General features: G+C 47.9%; 1 protein-coding gene across 2 annotated transcripts in view; it reads left to right on the plus strand.

Moving 5' to 3' along the window:
- The window catches only part of GLRX3 (glutaredoxin 3), a 31,734-nt gene extending 17,722 nt beyond the window's left edge, over positions 1-14,012 (plus strand). For both annotated transcript variants that reach the window (XM_082611130.1, XM_082611131.1), the window contains 7 exons: positions 3,159-3,331; positions 3,568-3,629; positions 5,798-5,855; positions 6,829-6,881; positions 10,153-10,192; positions 10,301-10,393; positions 13,753-14,012. In XM_082611130.1, the coding sequence (XP_082467256.1) occupies positions 3,159-3,331; positions 3,568-3,629; positions 5,798-5,855; positions 6,829-6,881; positions 10,153-10,192; positions 10,301-10,393; positions 13,753-13,803 (530 nt within the window). In that variant the 3' untranslated portion in view covers positions 13,804-14,012. The remainder of the gene's footprint in view (positions 1-3,158; positions 3,332-3,567; positions 3,630-5,797; positions 5,856-6,828; positions 6,882-10,152; positions 10,193-10,300; positions 10,394-13,752) is intronic.
- Positions 14,013-22,703: the final 8,691 nt, after the last annotated feature.

The raw sequence follows: 22,703 nt of genomic DNA on the forward strand, positions 1-22,703 counted from the left end.
GTATTTCTAGCCATTTTTATATTAACCATCTGAGTGGCATTTGGAAGACTGTACAAATAAGGAGGTAGAATAAAAAAGAAACTGAAACATTTCAGAACAGTAGGAAAAAACGCTGTATTGTAGACATTTATAAAAACGCTGTATTATAGACATTTAGATAAATACTTGGGGAATTAAAAAAAGATTTTTAGATACATATTATAAACAGTTTCATTCCGTACAAGTACTTATTTTATTGTTTATAATTTTTATAACTACACTTTAATAGGCTTTTCTGTTTCCCAGTATTTTGGTTTCTGTTACATCATGTCTTTCTATCACATAGAGTAAATAGATTATTTTAGAGTTTTGGTATTCTTTGAAAAAACATCTACTTAAGGATGAATTGGGAGTCTTTTATTGTGACTGTGCCCTGCTGCTTCCTTCACTGATGCTGCTCTGATTCTGTTTGTCCTTTTCTGTGTGCACTGCTACACAAACTGTCTTTATCTCCAAACTGTTCTTTTACAGGAATGTACACGACTTTCACCCTCTTCCTTTCTGAGCCTGTTTAGTGGACAATTGTTTTTGCTTTTCTGGTGGTATGGTAGAGATGAGGCGTAGGCAAAGCCTCCTTTATAAAAGAATGGCCATCAGTGCTCATGAGCTCAAGTGGCTGGTATTTCCGTATTTTGCACAGAATTCGCTTTGAAAGCACTGCTGTCAGTAACACGCGTCGCGCCCTTTGGACGCCCTTTGTGGAGTACAGCTGCACTTGAGTTTTCATTACCGGGCCCCCACCTTGCTTTCAGTTAGTCAGGAAAACATGAATGAATAACATTTAGAGTTTGCATCAAGGAGACCTTGAAAGCCGTTTCAGGGTCTGCCCTGGAATCTACCTGGACTCAGCCCAGCCCCTGCACATTGCACATCTCTGTCTTCTCAAGCTTCACTTTTGGGCTCTACCTAGAGAATGGTGTGTGGTGTGTTAGGAGCCTGACATGTTGATAGGGTCTCATTCGTCAAAGAATTAGATTATCCTTATTCTGTGCTGCTCAGGAGGACAGGAAAGAGAGGGCTGTCGTGTTTTAGGATGATTTTCAAGAAGAGCTGAGATGTACATCTTTTTAAACAGAATGACAAATCCTTCAACATGCAGGTTAATCAAGCTATTTGGGAATTCTGGTATCTATTTCTGCTAACAAAGCTTTTAGCAAAGCAAAAGGTATTTGAACCACAGTGCAAAAATTTCTCCTGCAGTGAGAGTCATCTAACTGTGTTTTACTTTTTAAATCAGACACAAAAACACTGCAGGTTCCGCAGTGTTCTTTAGGGTCTCGTTGTTATGTAGTGGGACAGTTATGCTCCTTATTCATGTATTCTGTCATGAGCAGAAATGATTGTGGGTAGAAATGGTGGTTCTGGGACAGTTAAACGTGGTTTTTCTACTTCTAAATATTTTTATTGCATGCATGCATTTTTCCTAAAAAAAAAGTGGGTGTAAACATTTTGTTATTAGAATAAAGGCTTCTCACTATTTTGTCCTTAAGCATAACATTCCAGTCTGCCTCTTTAACCCTTAAAAATGAAACTCTACCAATCAATCTTTCTAGTCTGCATGTAATTGCCTAAAGCAAAAATAAAGCTTTTTCTCAGCCAGTTACAGTAGAAATGAGTTAATATATTGGCAACAGAATAACTATCAGCAATCAGCCGTTAGCTGTTTACTAATGAACTCCCAGATGAATGAAAAATTTCAGAATCAGTGTTTTACTTCAGGCTATACATGAACTTAACACTTCAGTTGTAGGAAAAGCAACTTACGTGCTATGCAAATAAATACTGGTACTTCATCTCAATGAACGGCAGATCTAAAAATGTCTGGAGCCAGTAATAGATCCATGTTTTAATAGTAAAAGTGCTTTTTGCATGACATCGGGTAAAGCCTATTCGTACAATTAATTTTATACTGAATTTCATGGTTTGATTTTATTTAAAAATAATTGCAGATGCTGTTAAATCTTCCAGGAATTTTGAATCTGAAGAATAGATTATTTTCCAGCAGATTACGACTGTGTTTGAAAAGAAGAATGATGGAATGTGAAAGAGTAGAGTACAGAGTATTGAAAAACAATCGGGAAGAATTAGCTTCTAGAAAGAAAAATACACTCTTTTCAGACAAGACTAACAGGTTTATAAAAGACTGATATTCACACTCTTACTCTTCAGTACCAGTGTCATAATAAGAAACTGATGTCAAAAAAGTACAGAACAAAAGAAAAGTATAATCATGGAACATAAGATTGTCACTACAGTGAGGTAAAAAAAAAAATCACATTACATACTTTGGGGAATATAAATAGTTTTAGAAAAGAAACTGTCAAGTTATGACACCAGATGAGAAAGAATACCAGCAGTCTACTGACAGTTCATATATAACAACAGAGAAGATAGCTTTGAAATTCAATGTGCTATATCCATTTTAGACTAAAAGAGAACACATTGCTTCTTGATTTTTAACTTATTCTGTTTAGGGATGATAAAAATTGAGAACTATTGAAATGGGTACACAGGAAGTAGTAAAAGGGCAGTAGAAAACAAACAGAATTGGGTTTCCAAGTATGGTCAAGTACTAGTTAAAAATAACAATTGTAGAGTTTTTTCCTCCACCTGGTGTTGATTCTTATAGATTCACAGAACAGCAGAGTTGGGAGGGACTGTCTGGGCGTCCACGTCAGTCCCCTGATTGATGGGAAAGTGCAGGGAGGCAGAGGTGGCTGTCCAGGCCTGAACTGTGCCTCCCCTTGGTGAATGGAGCCGGTGCTGGGGCTTGAGGTCTCTGCTTTTTGGCCAGTACTGTTTTTCCTACAACAAAAATACCTAATATTGAAGAGGAACTTCGATAAATAAACATACTTTTTGTTTGTTTGTTTGTTTAAACTCACGAGTACTTTAAAAAGTTAAGCCATACCTGAACATGTGATGTGGTTCAAGGTCAGAGAAGGGGTTCTTGGAGTTTGCTTCCTCCTTACATACTATTCAGCCATGCTAATTAAATCATTGGTAAAATAGAGGCAGACATCTGTGTTCAGTAGATAATATGTAATCTGAATTAATTTAAAATTGTGTGTATTTGAGAGAGAGAAATTAAGTTCTTGATTTTCTTTTTCTGTGTGCAGGTTTCAGCAAGCAGATGGTGGAAATTCTTAACAAACATAATATTCAGTTTAGCAGCTTCGATATCTTCTCAGATGAAGAAGTTCGTCAGGGCCTCAAAACCTATTCCAATTGGCCCACCTATCCCCAGCTCTATGTTTCTGGAGAACTCATAGGAGGACTTGATATAATTAAGGTTAGACTTGAGAAGACTGGACCTTATAAAGAATTTTCATATTTAAGCATACTTTTGTAAGTGCTGTATTAAATCTAAAGTATAAATTTCTTAAGGCTCTACCTTTATGAATATGAATCTGAAATAAATACAAAGTATTTCTGATGACGTGATTCATTAATATTTTATACTGTGGCATGACCAAGGAGACATGTTATATTAAATGTTTCTTAAACTTACATGTATGTTTATTTTAGGAGCTAGAAGCGTCTAACGAACTAGATACAATTTGCCCCAAAGCCCCCAAGTTAGAGGAAAGGTAAGCGTTTTAAAAGTTTCAGTCTGCTATTGTTTTAAAAACATTTTTAAATTTTCAGTTTTTGCATTACTCTTTCTATGTAGAAATCAGAGATTTGCTTTTGTATGCCAAAGTCATAGTTGTGTCGTTTGCAAACTCGTCATGCAGACTTGGGAACGTCTGATTTGGATGGGAGAAAATTCTGTACCAATCTAATGATTATGTGGAGGAGAGTCTTTGTTTTATAGAAATGTCATTGTCACCATGGTACGACCAAATTTTAGTTCTCTCCATTTCGGAGCTGGGATCCAGTTGTCTTGGTTCAGGTTTTAGTAGCGGTTCCTGTTCACAGCCTAAAGCTGGCTTACTTGTGCTTTCTTCTGTTGCTGTCACTACCCTGGTAGAACACTGTGAAAAGTGGTTGAGTGTGGAAAGCAGATGCTGTGCATGGAGTTTGCGTGTAAACACTTGGGGGATTTCTCACTGCCTTTCGAAGAACTGTGGTAATTTAAAAATTCAAGGAGATTTTAGACCTGTAAAATCTCTTAGTTTTATGAAGAATCTCAATCTGCTTTCAGAGACTTTATCTTACAGAAAGTTTGGGCTTTGGCCAGTAGGAAGACTTAAAGTTAGGATTTTAAATGTAATAAATATTAATTAATGTAGAGGATTAAAAAGCAATTTATTTTGGAATACAGCATATCAGCCATTCATAGTCGGTGCTTGACTTTGTAAGGTAAAACTTCCTGTTGTGATTTTCTTATCATTTAACATTTTGAGATTTTCTAAAAGTGTTTAATAATAAACACCTCGTTTATCTGTTTTTGATTCATGAGGTAGTCCTCATAGTTTGCATATATGTCGAGCTGACCTTTAAGTGCCACATTTTCTCACATGATTTACGCCTTTACTGCCTTTTAGGTAGAAAGTGCTGCTCCTGGTTACTTTGATGCTCTGGTGTCTTCAGTTGGGTTTCTGCTGTACGGCCTGGGCGGCCGTGGAGGCTGTGTGGCCTCAGAAGACTGCTGTGCTTTTCCTAATTTCTTTTTACAGATACACTTTTATTTGCTTTCCGTTTATTTTCCTCTGTGTTGAATACACTTTTGCTGTTGTTTTTGTCCCTGTCTTCATCAGACCTTCTCTCTCTTTTCCTGATGTGCTGCATTTGTATCTCCCGTGGTTTCAGATACCAGAAGATAACTGGCTAGAATTCCATAGAAAGTAATATCCAGTATATTTTGAGTAAAAATTTAAAGGGCTCCTGGAAAGCAGAGTGCAGGAGCCTGAGTTCCTGGGCTTGGCCATGTCTCTGTGGGTGGGACACAGGGACCTGTTTGGTACCCTGGATCCCGGTAGTTGGGTCTCCAGGTGCGTGATTGGGGTCTTTCTGAGAATTAGCTGACTGTACCACATGAAAGTGTATGTGACGTAGCTTTGTGCATGATTGGTGTGTCGTTTGTGATACCTTTTTTCTCTGAGGAGATTTGGAGCCATGAATGATCCAGAGCACGTGGAAGGAGGAGAACACGGTGCTGTGACCACCATTGTCCCATTGTCCATTGGGGCTTAGAGGCCCTTCAGCAGCCCGTTGTCCTGCTGTGGGCTGTTCCTGAGAGTCGTTACTGGGCTCTAGGCTGCATGCAGATGGTTAGCATTCCTGACAGCAGTTAGATCATGAGGTTTGAAAGACGGTATAAAGTACCAAACATAAAGTCAAGACGAGAGCATTTGATTTTAGCAGCTGGTGTTGGTGCTCCAAGATTTAGCGCTTCTCCCTCCAGGTGGGACCTTGTGGGCGTGAAGAGTGTAGAGCCATGCGGGCCTCGTGATGGGAAAGGGACACACACGTCTAGTTCTGGGAATTCTGGGTGGGCTCAGTCTATAGGTCCTTACTGAACAATTCCTTGTTGAGTTGCTTATTATTTTTTTTTTTAGTTCTGTGAGTTGATGGGCTTAAATTGCAACTTGAAGGCACATTCATTGCCTTAAAAAGCAATATTGTGTTTTATAGTGGCTCAGGGAGACAGTGAAATGAAGGAAAATGTCAGTGCGTTTGCTTGTTTAATGCCACTCGAAGCTGTGGACTCTCATCCTTCTATCCCTCAAAGATGTACGCTGCTCATGAAGCAGAGTGAAAGTGCTGTTTAATAATTTAGCTGAGCTGTTTTATATCAATTTTCTCTCTTCAGGCTCAAAGCACTGACAAATAAAGCTTCTGTGATGCTCTTTATGAAAGGAAACAAACAGGTAAAGAACTCAAGAATGGTTTTATTTGTAATTTCTTTTGATGTTAACGTCTGTAGCAAGGGGACGCTTCCATCTTACTTTCCTGGCTTTAGCTAACGAAGCCGTAGTGGCAGCAGGGAGTTCCCCAGGCCTCAGTTGGTGCTTGTGGAGATCAGACACGGTGATCTGCATGGTGCTGGACTTTAGCCTCAAACCTCAGTGGGGCGCATTTCTTCCTGCTGCCAAACTTTGTCAGCTAATGCGGTCGGCCCTGTTCACACTGGACTGGTTCTGTTAGCTGCTGTCGACTCCTGGAGTGTGCAGTGTGGTTCTCTGCTTCCCGAGTTATACCTTTTTTTTTTCTTCTTGGTGATTATTTAAAGCAGATTTTTATCCTTTTTTTCCTGGAAGCCCAGGAAGTATGCATAAATTCTGGGAACAGGATCGTGAGTGCAGTTAAGGTGTTTATGTGGTGCCAGGTCTTTGCCACAGGATTGGGAGTTGGAATCCTGGGGCGTGAAAAAAACTGTAAGATGTTTCCATAACCTCAGAAAAGTTCGGTGCTCTATAGTGTAAATGTAGATTTGAAAAGTGGGAGTAGAAGTCCAGGTGGGAGTAGGAGAACAATGCCCCTAATCATTGCAGCAAGGTGGGAGGTGAGGCCTTCTGAGTGAAATAGAAGGGGCAGCAGAAGCCTCAGGGTTTAACTCAGGACCTGTCTGACCACAAAGGTTACAATGTTAGAGCACGGGTCATCTCCGGTGGTTACAAACTGAGGTAAGTCTAGGGGCCGTGCGTCTGGGACGACGTCGGGATGGGTCAGTCCCGAAGGTGCAGGTCTCATTCCTCTGACGGCTCTTGATGTGAAGAGGCCCTGGGAGGTGGCTGCCTTCTGCAGGTGCTGTCCCCCTTGACAGAGCATTAGATACAACCATGCTAGTGGGCTGTGTGGGAAATGCAGTGCATCCTAAAATTTGTTTTTTTCTAAATTTAGGAAGCTAAATGTGGCTTCAGCAGACAGATTCTGGAAATACTAAATAGTACTGGGTAAGTAAATCTTGTTTTCAAATGGTATATTTTAAGAAATTCTAACTTTTCAGTTCTGCCACTGATGCTTTTCAGTTGTTATATCTGTTCATATATTTTTATCTATTTATTTTTGCTATAACGTTTTGCGAATGCTTTAGCTTAGACCACAATAGAATTTTCTGGCCAGTGTCCAACCTGTCGGTAACATAAAGGAGGTATTCTGGCAATCATCAGAATAACTGTCTACTTTCCCAGAGGAAAGTTGATAACTGAATTCTTACCATGCATAAAGATATTTTAGGGAAAGTGTATTATAGGTTTTTAATTTTCTTTAAAAAAAATTCTAGTTTCCAAATAGTTCATGAAACTGATAGGATACATATTAAGATCCATTGTCTGGATCTGACAAATAGGGTAAATTAAATTGCAGAGCTCATGCTTTTGCTCTCCTTAGTGATGGAGCTGCCAGGTAAGAAAATTATAATTGAGTTTTGTGGTTAAAAACCAAACCACTTGGGACTTCCCTGGTGGCGCAGTGGTTAAGAATCCGCCTGCCAGTGCAGGGGACACGGGTTTGAGCCCTGGTCCAGGAAGGTCCCACAGGCTGCGGAGCAGCTAAGCCCGTGAGCCACAACTACTGAGTCTGTGCTGTAGAGCCTGTGTGCCACAACTACTGAGCCCACGTGCCACAACTACTGAAGCCCACACGCCTAGAGCCCGTGCTTCGCAACAAGAGAAGCCACCGCAATGAGAAGCCCGCGCACCGCAACGAAGAGTAGCCCCTGCTCGCTGCAGCTAGAGAAAACCCGTGTGCAGCAACGAAGACCCAACGCAGCCAGAAATAAATAAATAAAATAAACAAATTTATTTAAAAAAAAGCGAAAACACCAAACCACTTGTTTGGAGATACTTAGCACATGTTCTATGGGGTTGTCAAATGTTTCTGCTTATTTCTTATTATTTCTCAACTGCTTCTTTTCAATATTGTAAGGATTCTAACCGTAGCTTTAAATAGACTAGCTGACCCTGTGAAGTGACACGGTAAGTCATCTCTGAAGCATTTGGGCATTCTTGGGCAGGGTGGAGTAGCATAGGTTCAAATACAACTTTAGGGACCAAAGAAGAAACACAGTTGTTTTCTTCAAATGATTGTGACATTTCACAGAGGAGAGTCTAGTCGCTTTTGTCCTGTGGCCTCCAGCTGCCTCATTTTCACCCCGCCCCAGGATGGAGGGGAGGCCGCTTGGCTTTGGTCGTTCTGTTTACGCCCCCTTTCTCTGTCTTCCCTCTGCCACAGCTCCCAGTGAGTCGCCCTCAGGCCACCTCTCCCTAGTGCCAGTGTGTCCCCTCAGGTCTTGAGGCCAGGGTAGGACAACCCTAGGCCCATCACCACTCAAGTATTTGGTGGAAAGTCTCCATAACTTTACTTTCTGTCCCATGTCTGTCTAATCCTGATTGGATTGGAAGCACCAGGTAACCCCCAGTGGAGCGCCTTCTTTGGGAGAGAGTGCCCTCCCGGCTCGAGACTGGCTAAACACCTCCCAGGGTCTGTTAACTTGAGTGGACCGTGGTCTTGCTGAGAGCCATTAGAATGTGGAGGAAGCTCCTGGCACTTTATTCCTTTCCTCCATTCTTGCACTTGTCTGTTCCTTCCCTAGCCAAAGTACGCATGCCTTGAGGGGCTGAGTACCTAGTGTGTACTGGGTGTGAAAAGCACCCTTTACAGTGAACTTCTAGATGTATTGGCTGCTGTGACTCTATATACCTATGAGCATTTAGGCCCAGCACTTCTTAAATCCTTTATAGATAGTTCCAGAACTCATTATTTGTATCGTACTGTGTCAATTAGGAGATCTGCAGGGAGACTTAAATTGGGTGATTCTTTTTAATCTTTTTTGCTTTTCTTTCAAACATTCCTTTTTTGGTACTTGCTGCTGATTATCCTGTCAGGTTATTTTTTTGACTGTTTCCTGCATCATGGACAGTCTTCTTTGGAACGTGTTTACTCAGTAAACAAGATTTCTCTATGAAGATGGTTTTGGTTTTATGGAAAACAAAATTTGTTTCTTTATATGTGGCATTTTCTTTGGCCAGTTTTTGGAATCGCACGTGTACCCACAGTCTCCCTGCAGGGATTCAGTCTTACATTCTTACTAATTCTTTGACCACCTTGTAATGAAATCCTCCCCGAGTAGATGTGGTTGAATTTTCATTAATTTATACAATTAGTGTTCATTACACGGCATAATGCCACAACACTTTCACTGGTTTTGTGCATATTGAAAATAGCACGTGGGACTGCCCTGGTGACGCAGTGGTTAGGAATCCGCCTGCCAGTGCAGGGGACACGGGTTTGATCCCTGGTCCGGGAAGATCCCACGTGCCACGGAGCAACTAAGCCCATGTGCCACGACTACTGAGCCTGCGCTCTAGAGCCCGTGAGCCACAACTGCTGAGCCCATGAGTCAACTACTGAAGCTCGCGCGCCTAGAGCCTGTGCTCTGCAACAAGAGAAGCCACCGCAGTGAGAAGCCTGTGCACCGCAACTAAGAGTAGCCCCCGCTTGCCGCAACTAGAGAAAGCCTGCACGCAGCAAAGACCCAACGTAGCCAAAAATAAAGAAAAAGAAAAAGAAAGTATAGCATGTGTGTTCTGTGATAAGTTTACTGCTGCGTGGAAAGCACATCTGCAGAGCGTAGAGTTGGTTGGCCGTTCTTTTCCCAGCTGGTGAGCCCCCAGCCTCCACTCGTGGGCAGCAGCAGGGCTGCTCCCTCCCGCACCCTCAGCAGCTGCCAGTAGGTTAGGAAGCAGCAGTGCCGAGGGGGCTGGGAGTGGAGCGAGGGTGCTAGCGACAGGCCTGCCTGAACTTGGCAAACTGCAACTTGCCGGCTACTTACGTAAATCAAGTTTTATTGAAACACTGTCCTTTCATCTCTGCCTTTTCTGGCTGCTCCTGTGCTTCACAGCGGAGGTGAGTGGTTGGAGCAGAGGCTGTATGGCTCGCAGGGCCGAGATGGTTACCGCCTCACCCTTTACAGAAAGGTCGCTGACCCCTGTCTGACCTGATACTGTGTACAGAAAACTCCAGATGAATTCCTGTCTTGGGATAACGTATTCTGTGTAGTACCTGACAGATTAAGAAGTAGAATCATTTCTATTTTTCCACAGTAAATTTTGTTAGCAACAAAATAGTTTTACTTTTCTTGACTGTTTTTGAAACACCAAATAGTTCTTATAGTTTTTGTCTAAAACTGTATTTCTTGTTAAAATGTTTTCTCCTTTTTTGTAGTGTTGAATATGAGACATTTGATATCTTGGAGGATGAAGAAGTAAGTTCTGTGTTTTATGTTTTGTCCTTTGTCTTAGTTTTAATCATTAGGATTATCATTTAATCCTAATCTGATGGGAAGGTTTCAGGGTCCCTTTTGTTTCCGTAGGTTCGGCAAGGATTAAAAACTTACTCCAATTGGCCGACATACCCTCAGCTGTATGTGAAAGGGGAGCTTGTTGGAGGACTGGACATCGTTAAGGTGAGGTTGGGATTCGTTCGTCTGGGAGCCCAGAGAACTGAAAACCTGGGCGCGTTTGAAAATTATTTCATTGGGGTTGTCCTCGATGTTCTTTCCTGGCCTCATATCGAATCACTTCTAGACCATCATTGCCATCTTCACAACCATAATATCTGCCGTTCTCTCAGCTCTCACCTGATGCGGGCAAATCAGCCCCCTTACTGTGCGGCCTTTCCTGCCACACTGGGTCCTTTCACAACCTCCTCCAGCTCTTGAGGGACTGCTGGCCAGGGTCCGAAGTGTGCCTGGGCATTCAGAGCGGCTCCGGGTGTGGCCGAGCTCAGAACTTGATTTATTCACACTGTACTAAGTTCTTCATGTTTTCAGCTTTCCTTCACCCTGTCTCTGCTTTGGATTTCCTTGCATGTCTCATACTGAAGTATGCTTTCTGCACCCTTCAGGGCCTTTCTCTGAGTCACTCACAGAGTCTTTCTGGCCAGAAGTGGTCGCTCTGCCCCTGCTCTGGAAGTTCTCCTGTCCTTTTCTGTTTATATTATCGTCATTACGTTGTTTTCTGGTGGCATTTTATTTTGCTTTACTCACATGCACTTGGGTGATGGAGTGAAGAGCACCATGCGGAGGGACCGGGGGCCTGAGACCTAGTGCCGGCCTGGCCCTGCTGGCTGTGTCACCGAGGCCTGAGGTCATCTCCAAGTCCCCCTTTGATTCTCAGATGCTAGAGCTCTGGAGAACTCTGTCAGATCGTAAGCGTGTTTCAAGGACGCTGTTTCTTACCTGTCTTTGATGATGAATTTCCTTCTTTGGTTTGCTTTAAGTAAATTCTAACTGAATTTTAAACGAACATGACTTTTCTCATAGAATTCCAAGTCCAGAACTTAGGGCACCCCTACCTGGTAGCACCTGTGTGCTCCGGTGCTCTCCTGATTAGCCCAGGACCTCAGAGGGCAGCTGCAGCTTTCACATCCTCAAACCCTGCCTCCGACCCAGGCTCGCCCTGGGCGTCATGGTGTGGGAGGAGGGTGGCAGTGGGTCGGCACAGGAGGGCCTGGGCAGGAACGCAGGGCTCTGCTCCGGAAGCACCAGCCTTCACGAAAGGCGGGTGGTGGGGCTGCCGGGGCTCAGGCCCGCCTCGGCCTCGCCGGTTAGAGGATTTTCCCTGAGGTCAGATCCCTGGTATTTTAAGTGGAAAGCAAGTGGTAAGTACCGCTGTCTCTAGTTATGAAATGAAAGTTTTTAACTCATGCTTTCGTACCGTGAAAGAACTCTGGCCCAGCCCTGAGTGCCGGTAGGTTTTCTGAACACAGGGCCACGGTTTCATGTGCCCAGATTTTGTCTCCTGCCCAGTCAGTTCAGGTTTGACATCACACTTCTTGAGCAAGCCAGTGAGGCATTTCCCCAATAAAGTGTCTCATTCCTGGAGGGAAAAAAAAAGGTTTAACACAGTGGCTTTTGAATAGCCCTGAGGCAACAAAAATAGATCTGCATTCATTATCTTATATCTATTTTTTATTTTTTTAAGACACAAACTGTCTTCCGACCGGAATACCCTTGAGCCTGTTCTTGTCTGAATGTTTGATGGCCTGTACCTCAGCCACTGGTAGCTCTTGGGGAAATACAATCAATAAATCTCATTTAATTCTAAAGCTGAGCTGCACGGGCAACTTCTTAGGTATATAACAGGGTGTCCGTTACATGACTTTCTGTGTTCGCCTGCTAAGAACTTGCACGTTTGGAAACGTGTGATAGTGCTAACATTTGTCTTTGAGAAGATAACTGGGAAGAGCTGTTAGGGTGCCGTTTTGGTCTGTTTCTGGCAGAGGGCAGTTCTTCACCTTTAGGTCACTTAAAGCAGCGGTCCCCAACCTTTCTGGCACCAGGGGCTGGTTTCGTGGAAGACAGTTTTTCCACGGACCGGGGGTGGGGCAGGGTGGCTCGGGCGGTGACGCGAGCGACGGGGAGCGGCAGGTGAGGCTTCGCTCGCTCGTCCGCCGCTCACCTCCTGCTCTGCGGCCCGGGTCCCAACAGGCCTTGGACCGGTACCGGTCTGTGGCCCAGGGGAGGGAGACCCCTGACTTCAAGCCTCAGCCGTGTTGCCGACGGGTTAATCCTGACTTCGCTCAGCAGGAGCCGTGAACGCTGCTTTGGTCGAGTGGGTGACTGGACGAGTGAGTCACTCGGAGACTCAGTGACTCCATCAGGCCGATGTCCTGAGAAAAATATCTGCTGGTTAATACGCACACGGTGTGTCCCTGTTACCTCTAAAGAGCGAACGGTTCCTCACCGCAGACTGTGGATGCGGAAACAGTTGAGAGGCAGAATATTTAGATCCGTTGCTGTTTAACCCACTGGCTCGCAGTCACAGCGGCGTCTGAAGGCCTGCGCCACCCTCTGGCTCTTCGTGTAGGCCGCCACGTCTCATCCTCCAGCGGGGGAGGAAAGGGACAGAAGTTCGGGGAGCTGTGTGCCCTGTCGCAGCCAGGGAGCCGTGGCCAGATTCCACCCGAGGGCCGCCCGGCCCACCCACCTTGCCGCGTGGCCTGCTGCTTCTGAGTTGGGTGCTCTGAGAGGCCCTGCTTGGCCTCTTGGCGTAGCTGGACGTCTGCTTGTTAAATGGGTAGAAGATCCCAAGACCTTGCTGTCTGAGTTTGTGTGATAGGATCATGCCTGTTTGGGTTCAATCCAGAGAGCAGTGCGAGTGGATTTTAGTGGTTTTATTCATTGATGTTCATGCAGCTTAGGAAGAACCCGAAATGTTCTGTCAAATTAAGTGTTTACCTTAAACTAGAAAATCTTATTTATCCTCCATGGTCATGTTTTAAACTTGATGGCTGTATTCCATAAATCTGAAAGATAGGCACAAACATTTTTCTGAATTACTGCATCTCTTTAATGGTTTCTGGCCTTTACATTTACGTACTAGTACCATGGCTTTCCCAAGTTTGGTTGAAATAGTGAAGCCTGTTTACCACCTGTAGGGCCGCAGGTGTCACGTGCATTGTATCTGAGTGGACCTTAATATCACGGTGTTTCTTTTTTCAGTCACTCAAAGTTCATTTTCCCTGTTTATTGCTGTTGTTTAAATAGGAAGCTTCGTCGTGTTGCTCTCATTGCTGTATTCGCGAATGCTAAAAAATCTGTTAGTGTTCGTTCCAGAATGCCTTTTAACTTTAATTTTGTACTGTGATAGTGTACCCAGCTTTTATGGCATGATCCTTTGTTCAAGTGTGTTGGTGGACTGGAGTTTTCATCCAATAAGGTGTTTCTTTGGGTTCTCTGATACAGATGCAATCTTTGTTTAGATGTTTTCATTTTTTATATATACGTATGCATGATATTATTGTTTCCTTTTTTGTTTTTAGGAACTGAAAGAAAATGGTGAGTTGCTGCCTATACTGAAAGGAGAGAATTAATAAACGTTAGACTCGGTGCCCAGCTACTGCAAGAAGGCCTTCATTCCGGTGGAGCAGTTCATGATTTCGTCCTCAGCAGGGGACTAGGAGTGGAAGGTGCTCGGCCCCAGGCACGCTGTGTGTGTTTCACAAGGTTGTGCTAAATAAACGTATGTGACGTTTTTCCACCAAAAATAGAATGCAATAAACACTTTCACGTTCAGTTAAAAGTAGTTGTGTAAAAAAGTGTGTCTTTACAGTGGTGTTAGACATGTAGTTACTGTAATTAACCCACTTTTCATCTCTTTTTCATCATATGTGGGCATCTTGAAGCAGTTAAGAAATAGACAGTCTTCAGAGAGTGGAGAGCTGTGAGAGTCTGAACCACAGCAGTATTTAGAGCCACTCATAGACCAGACCAGTGGCTCCCCTCACTGGCCGGAGATCTCTGTACAGCTCAGAAAATTCCGCTGCAGACCTTGTTCTGGCAGCATCACTGAGCTGGGCCCTGGTGAAGTCGCAGGGGCAGCGTCAGGCGTCTGCAGATGAGGACCCGTCTCAGGAGCCCCAGCAGCGTAGTACCAAGGAACGTTTGAGAGGAAGGTGACTTCTCAGTGGGTGTGTCAGCAAGGCTTCTTTCGTAGCTTGTACAAGGATGGTAGCCTGGCAGAGAGCAGAATGGTGGTGTCGAGTTGTGCGTTACACATCACAACTTACTTTAATCATTGTATTGAAAGTATTGATTTAGCCCTTAAGTATGTGGAGAACATCCAGAATTCCATGAAAATTTCAGGAGTATTTTTGATCCTGAATCCAACGTATTGGAAAAACAGTTGCTCCAGTAGGCCTGTGCTGTGCATGCCTTAAACAGACAGTTGAATCCACTGTCATGGTTCTTAGACTTTTCTGGTACCCGTGGCACATGTTAGCCTCGTTGAGTTTTCCCAGCCTGTCCATCTGAAAACTGTCTGGTGGTTGTAAGGAAAGGGGTGCAGAGGCCAGCAATTTAGGTAAGAGAAACGGGAGGAAATGCAGGTTAGCCCTTCACTAGGGCGCTGGCTTTTCCTGTCTCTTGAGCGACAGGCCATTTCTCTGCTTTTTGGTCGTGTGGAGAGGAGGGAGCTGATGCCCTGGTGTGTGTTACAGAGACATCTGCACGAGATCATAAAGGTGGACGTGGCCTTGCTTCCTGCCGGGAGGAGGACACCCATCATGGTGGATATTCCTGCCACTGTGTGTAATCAGGTGGGTCTCTTCTGGGCATTAGTCTATGAACTACGTTTTTCCACTTAAAATGAAAATAACTGTATAAGCAAACCTTTAAAATGCAGATGGAAATGGAATTTTGACTGAAATTTTATTAAGCCATTGGCTTCAGGGATGTGTGTGGCTCACAGAGGGGTCCCTAATTTCCTTGTGTGCTTTTATCCTAAACCTAAATCGTCTGCACGCCGCTTTCGTGATCTCTGCTCTCTCCACGAGTGCTACCTGCCCTGGTATATTTTCTCCTAAGTCACATTTTAACCTCACCTTATCCCAAGCAACAGTGTCTTTGCTATCACAACAGTATCTTTACTAGTTTTTTTTTTTTTTTTTTTCCCCTCTTGCACATTCAGATAAACAAAATATATAACTTTTAAGAAACACGCCGACCTCCAATTTGGGAACCACCCTTCTGGCCAAAGGTGTTGCTCTGATAATGTAAGATGTTACGTGCATTTTAGGACAGCCTTCTCTTCCTTCAGGTGACTCTTGCATGATGAAGAACTTTGACGGTATCATCCTTGGTTGAGCATCACGGTTTGAGTTGGGATGAGTGTTCAGAGTTTTTGGGGAGTTGTCCCTGTGTTGAACGTGAGGTTGTCCTCTTGAATTCCGTTAGTTTTTGGCTCTAGGTATGTTGGAGTGATAGTGGCGCAGATTTCTGTTTTGCAGGTGTTTCCAGCTAGATGTTGGGAAGGCCAAGAGGCCTCCATGCAAACTGATTGCCATTCCTCATTGACTTTTCTGGGTATATTGTAGGAGTAAGGCAGGTGATTCTCGTGCCTGGTGGAATTTCACATTCCATAGGTAATCCCTGATCAGATTTCCTAACCAGCAAGCCTGTCCTAGTCATAACATTCTGTCAAAACTCTAATCTTCTCTGGGATCCACAAATCCCGGAGACAGAGTAGTTCTCAGCACCCGAGAGACCGTTGGCAGGGAAGGTGACAGGGTGTCATTTGGATGCTGCAGGTTTGAGCTTTGTTGGGAGCAGACGGGGCCGGGGCTGTGTGAGGGTGTCAGCGGGTTTGTGTGGTTTGGGGGAGGAGGGGCGTGTGTGTGGCTAGAAGGGCTGGGAAGCGCTGTTGTCTGCTGGGGAGCCGGGGGCCTCTGCACAGCCCAGCCCTGCCAGCTCCTCGCCTATGTAGTTCCCTGTGCTTGAGTTCGCTTGTGACATGGGGCTCATGGTGGGCCTGGGGCTGGGGAGTGGCAGGTCACCGTGCGGGGTGCTGGGGATGCTGGCACTGGCTGCCGTTACGACTTCGTCTTTTAACCCCCAGGTTGCCCTTCAAGAAGGTGACTGTTCCATAGGAACCGGGAGGGCTCACTGAGGAAGCAGGCAGCTCCCCGACTCGTGTGTCGAGCCTGGAGGCAACTTCCTTGCGAGGGAAGGGTTTTTCGGGAATTGGTATCCACTTGGGGAAATAGCTTGCAGGAAGGGACTAAAAAAGGCAAAACAAAAAACCCAAAAAACTCTGATTTTGCTTTGTAACCAGAAGTGGAAAAAAAAAAAAAACAATGAAAGGAGTTGGGAATTTGGGTGAGGAACTTAGGGAGATAAGTGAGTTGTTAGCGCAAAGGCTCAGCTGCAGGCTTGGGCTGAGATTTCCATCCGGGATTATATGACTCCCTAGACCTGAGGCTCGCCTCCTCCACGCAGCCACCCCATCACGGTGTATGGAATTAAGTTGCCTTTGTACCTGTAATGGGAAATGCCGGGTGACTGGCCGGGACTTTGGGCTCTGGCTGAAGTCTGTCCCTCTCCTGAGCACTGGGGAGGGCAGTTCATCCTTCCTCTTTCTTACCACCTGTTACTTTGTAGTCCAAGGATTGATTTGAAGAAGGCCTAGGAGGTAAGTGTGTTGAGACTTGCTAAAACAATGTAAATGGCCCTTGGAACATAAAAGGATGGGGGGGTTGGCCTTGCCCTGGTGATGACGGGGACCTTGTGTCATGCTGTGGGACAGCTGAGCCTTGCAGGGCAGCCGTGCTGTTCTTGGCCTCGGTCAGGAACTTCAGGCCGTCCATCTTGACTGATCATTAACGTGCTCAAGAAGGAAGAAAAAAATGATTTTCCATTTGCAAACTTCACAAAAAACCTCCTCATGAGTTTGAGATAGAGACAAATTTTTTAAAATAGGAAGCATATGTTTATAATTAGAAAATCTCATTGTATTAACTTATTTTTAAAGAAAGCTACGTTTCTCGTCAGGCTAAGAAGTTTAATTGACCTCTGAAACAGCTGTAATACATTTGAATGACTTGATGCAGGTAATCATTACCTGCCTCATTGGAGGGAATTACAAAAATAAGACCTATCCCGTGGCCAAATCAGAAGTTCAAAGCTTAAGACTGAAATATGAAGCATGATTTTCGATTTAGGTTTTAATTAAAGTCAGTTTTCTTAACGTGACAATAGGTACTTGTTACCACAATTCACACATTTTTTTCCGAAATAAAAGTAATTTGGTTCTTTGCAGATAAATTCATTTTTTTGTACCCCATTTCAGACGAGTTGTCGGAATGGATAGAAGTTGGTGCCTCATTCACCAAAATGGGTAATTTCAAAGACAGGGTTTTATAGTTAGTAACCCCACTCTGGTTTCAGAATGCTTAGGGGCTTTGTCTGATGTTCACAGACATTCAGAGCCGGAAGACGTGAGTTCGGCCGGCTTCGGGGCGTTCGGGCCCAACGGGGAGGGCGTGTGTCGGGTGTGTGCCCGGGCTCCCCACGCGCCGCCTCGCTGAGGCCGCGGCATCCCTCGAGGAAGGCTCCGGTGCATCTAAGTTACTTCGCAGGGGGCTAGCCGCGGGGGCCTGAGCCAGGAGGGGCACCAACTCCAGCCCTGGGCACTGTGCTTTGGGCATCGTGGCACGACGGCTGCAGCCAGAGGTCTTGGGCTTCCGAAATCCGTCAGGAGTACCGTGGCTGTGTAAAAATTAGGTGCCAGGACTCAGCCCTTAGGACCAAAAAGGCCTTTCGTGTGCTCCCCCACCTTCATCTAAATGGTTATCATTTGTAGATAATTTTTAACCATCTCCTAAAACAACACGTTTTTTTTTTAAGTTATAAGTTTTTCCTGTATGAACCTCTAGAGGGAGAGCCTGACCCTTTGTGGGGTCGCCCGGGGGATGCCTGCCACGTGGCCTGGAGTTAGGGGGTTAGGGTTCCTGTCTCCAGGAACCAAGTACAGCCCAGCCTTCAAACCCAGGCCTGGAACCTGGATATGGAGTCTATTCAGGAAGAAGAGAAGCTTGGTATTTTGACAGGCATTTACATAGTTTTTTATGCTATTGCTCTGTGTTTTGTGTTTTAAAAAAGGGCCATGATGACAGATAGGAGCTTGGATGCCCTCAGAGAGCCCCATCCCTCCCTCCCTCCTCCCTCTAGAGGAAGGTTCCAGGCCATCTGGCCGCTGGTGCAGGCAGGGCAGAGGCCCCAGCTGTTTCTGGGCCCACAGTGGAGATCTGGCCAGGACTGACGCAGTCCGGGGCACTTGTCCCTCGTGTGTCCTGAGGGTCTCACTCCAGCGTCATCGCGTCCTGCTGGGCAGGGTGTGTGGGTCTGGCTGTCAGGCTCTGGAGGGGTAGCAGCCGAGCAGGCGGCTCACGGGCACAGCTCCGGGCTCTGTGTCGGCCGTCCCCTCCCTCTGTTCCCTTAGTGTGCCCTGTTCCGGAAGAGTGCTCCTCAGGGCACTTCCCTCTCCTGGGAAGCAGCTTCCTGCATCACCTCGGTGGGGCCTGAGTGCTGGGCCCAGTGCAAAATGAAAACTCTGGCCCTTTGTTCATAGAGCAGGAAAAAAGTGCCCTGAGAGGTGCTAAAACATAAAGCTTTTTTCTTCCACATTCTCTATGTCATGGTTTTAAAGTTTTGCTGTTTAATGCCCTAGTAAAGAAAAATTAAAAATTTAAATTATTAGCAGGTGTCCGCTTTTCTTTGTATTGTGCGATGACAACTTTAAATGCAAATACAAGAGCATTTACCTGTACATGGAGGATGTGAAATGACAGTTTTTATAGTTTGGGCGTGCATGTGTATTTTGTTAACAAACGTTGGAAATGCCGCACAAAACTCTACCTTTTATTCCCCTTCTTGATGGGCGCGCATTCTCTCAACACTGCCCTGGCTGATGCAGGAGGAAGGGCCCGGGTAGGGGGTGGTGAGGGGGGGGTGCTGGGTACCATCTTTGTCTCCTGTCAGTTCACCGTGAGTGGTTGGCCAGCACGAGGGATACCGGGCAGAGGGACAGACAGGGTTGCTGGTCACGCGTGGCTCTTGGAACGCTGTTGCCTTCTTTCTGTGTACGAAGGAAGTTGTGGTTTGAAGGGAAAGCATGGCCTCTCAGGGCTGCGGGCTCCCTGCTGCGGGCTCATAGGTGTAACAGGCTCACCTGTACTTGCCCTGAGGCTCAGGGACCTCCCATGCACAGGGGCACTGGGACTCCGTGCTGTGTGTGAGCAGGTGGCGGGGGACAGGTGGGCCCGCACGTTGTCCCCTTAGACTTCACCTAGCAAACACAGGTCCAAAGACACAATGATGCATTTCAAGGTGACAGCAGGATGCTGAACGGCGTGGGTCCCCTGAGTGAGGGCCCTGCCAGCGGCACTGTGCAGGCCTATGAAGCCTTGGGGGTGTGGTCTGAGGGGGGACGGTGGGGGTGGGGAGGTCCAGCCCTGACCCTGTTCTTTCCTAGAGGTCCTGTCGAAGAGCCACTTAGTGTAACTGCTGTCCCGTAATGAGTCTTCTCTTTGAACTTGACTAGAACTGTTCACTAGGGAAACGTGCACATTACCCCTCAACACAATCAGTGTCCTGAGTCCTTGCTCTTCATGCATTCCTGTGTTAGTCATGTGGTATAACAACAGCAACACATACCTACCTGGTGCTGATGACGTGTCAAGTACTGTCCTATATATTTGACACAGTGAATCGCTTACTTCGCACAACAACCTATAAGGTGGGCATTATTGACCCCATTTTATAGATGGGGAAACTGAGCACAGAGAGGTTTAAGCCACCTGCTCCAGGTCACACAGTACCAGGTGGAGCTGGGATTTGGCCCTGGGTCACCTGGCTCCAGAGCTCCTTCCCTGGTGATTTGGAGGGAGGCCATTCAAGTTCCCGGTGGTCAGAGGGCACTGAGCACAGGGTGGAGGGCTGGCTGGTGGATGGGGCCCCAGCTGGCCCTAATGGGGCAGAGGGCTGGTGCAGGAGGTGGGGCGGGGAGAAGACTGACGATCTCGGGAGCTGCCCTCTGCTGAAGGCCAGGCTCTGCTGGCAGCCCAGTGCTTGTTAGGTAGAAACTGCCAGGGACCCAAGCACAATGGGTGTCACAGGTACCATTTTTGGCGTGGGGGGAACAGGTTCAGAAATTTTCCGACGTCACTCGCCTAAGGGGGTGGTTGAGCTCCCAATCCCTGCACCTTCTGGACGCGGCGAATGGTATTCTCAGCAAGCGCTGTTCTCTGGCTGGGGTGGAGGACAGCAGCCACTCGGTGCGGTCGGCAGGGCAGCCCCTCTGCTCGGGGCGAGCCCCTTCCCGCCCCGTGGGTCCCGGGTGGTTGCTGTCACCCCGGGGCATCCTGGAGGACAGCCCGGAGCTCACGGAGCAAGCCTCTCACCCTCTGTGCAAACAATGAAGTTCTAAAGCGAACGAAACGTTAGAATGTGAGCTGTCCTTATCATGACAAATACACCCTGCTAATGACCCAGAGGACTGCATTTGAATTGAGCACGGTCAGCCCTTGGAGGGCTGTTCTGGGTGGCTGCAGATCGCCCCCCCCGGCCGGCCCCTCTCTCCCCACCCTCGGTTTCCCTCGCCCTCCGCGAGGGCCCGGGTGCCAGGCAGGACGTGCGCAGGCCCGGCCGGCGCCACCCCGGGAGCAGGTGTGCGGCCTCGGGGCCGGGCTGGGGGAGGGGCGCGCCGGGCACGTGCGGGGAGGGGCTGCGCAGGCTCCGCGTCCTCCCCTCCTGCCCTGCGCGCAACTTTCTGGAGGGGTCGACCCCAGTGCACCCCGCTTCTGTAGAGGTAAGTCCCGGTGCGCCCCCCCTTCTGGAGGGGTGGGTCCCGGTGCGCCCCCTTTCGGGAAGGGCCGGCCTGGGCGCGTCTGCGCTGGCGCGGGGTCGCCTCGCCCCGGGAGACGTGCAGCCCCTGAGCCTGGCCGGAGGCCGCACTGCTGTGGAGGATGCGCGCAGATACCAGCCCCGGAAACAGAGGTCGGAGCCCGTGGCCAGCCCTACCTGGCTGGGTCCCCCCGTTTGCCGCGGTCGTGGGACCTGCAGGGCTGCCCCCAGCCACAGGGCCAGGTGACGGCAGGCGACGCCCAGGGCCACGCGTGATGCTGAGCTTTCCACCCCCCATGGCTGTCATAAACGGAAAGAGGTCCCCCAGGGGTTCTCAAGCGTCAGTTCTGTCGAATGCAGAACGGCCCAGGCCGGTGCGCTCGTTCTCCGGCCCCTGCTGGATTGTAGAGGTCCGCTCGGACTTAGCGCGCGGCCAGCCACGGAGTGGCCTCCACGCGGGCCGCGGGCCTCCGAGCGGGCGGAGACGGCGCGTGTCCACGCGAGGGCGCCGCTCACCGCGCTGGCGGCCGGCCCGTACCGCCTGCAGGGGCGGCCGCCGGGCGCCAGGGGGCGCGCGAGGACCGAGGAGCGCGCGGGGGCCGGCCCGCGGATCCCGGAGCGCGCGTCCTGCTGTGTGCGCGCGCGGGGGGAGGAAGCAGAAGGCGGAAACTTGCCTGGAGCGTGCCCGGCGCACCTATGCAGGTGCCTCTTGGCCCCGTTACCCGCGTTCAGGTTCCGCCCGCGGCCCGACCGTGGGCCTCATTTTCCCGCCCGGGACACGGAGGCCCCGGTGCCGAGGGAGTCGGGACGGGGACCCAGAGCCTGGCTCGGGGCGCTCCCCACCCCCGCTGTCCCCGTGGCAAGGCGGCCCTTCGGGGCCCCTCCGGGCATCTGGGCCCTCGGAGGCCGCTGTGGTCCTTGCGGCACTATCTGGGGAGCAGGGGACCCCAGCAGGGCGGGCACCCCGAGACCTCTGCCCTGCCCGGTCCTTGAGGGGCCCGGATGTGGTGCGGAGCCCGCGCCCCGGTGTCTGCGGTTCTGCGAGGGGGGACTCCTGCGATCCCTCCTGGCCTCGCTGCCAGCGGGGAGCAGCAGCCGTCACCCCCATCGCGCTTGCGTGCATCTCGCAGCCCACCCGGGTGATCCTGACGACTCCCGGGGGTGAGGATCGAGCCCCGCTCTTCCTGAGCGGGTGTCCCCGCGCGCCCCTCCCCGTGCGCAGAAGGGACCGTGCCTGGTGCTCCGGACGCAAAGACAGGTCCGCCCGGGCCTCAGCACACACAGGCCTCTGGCCTCTTTGGGGCCAGCTTCCCCTCCTGAGTCTTTTGTTTTTTAGCCCCAGTAAACCTTCAGTGTCCTCCAGAGGAGGAGCTGAGGGACCTTGGGGGACAGTGGGGACAATCAGGGGTTAGTTTTTTAAAAAAACTAATAGACTTGAGTTTTTAGACTAGTTTTAGATTTACAGAAAAATGGGGTACAAAGTCCAAAGGGTTCCATATCCCCCTCAACACCCTGTTTCCCATATTATTAACAACTTATGCCAGTATGGCTGATTTGCTATAATTAATGAACCAATATCGGTACATTATCCTGA

This window comes from Mesoplodon mirus (assembly GCF_964341445.2).
Source record: "Mesoplodon mirus genome assembly, chromosome: 2".
Lineage (NCBI taxonomy): Eukaryota > Metazoa > Chordata > Mammalia > Artiodactyla > Ziphiidae > Mesoplodon > Mesoplodon mirus.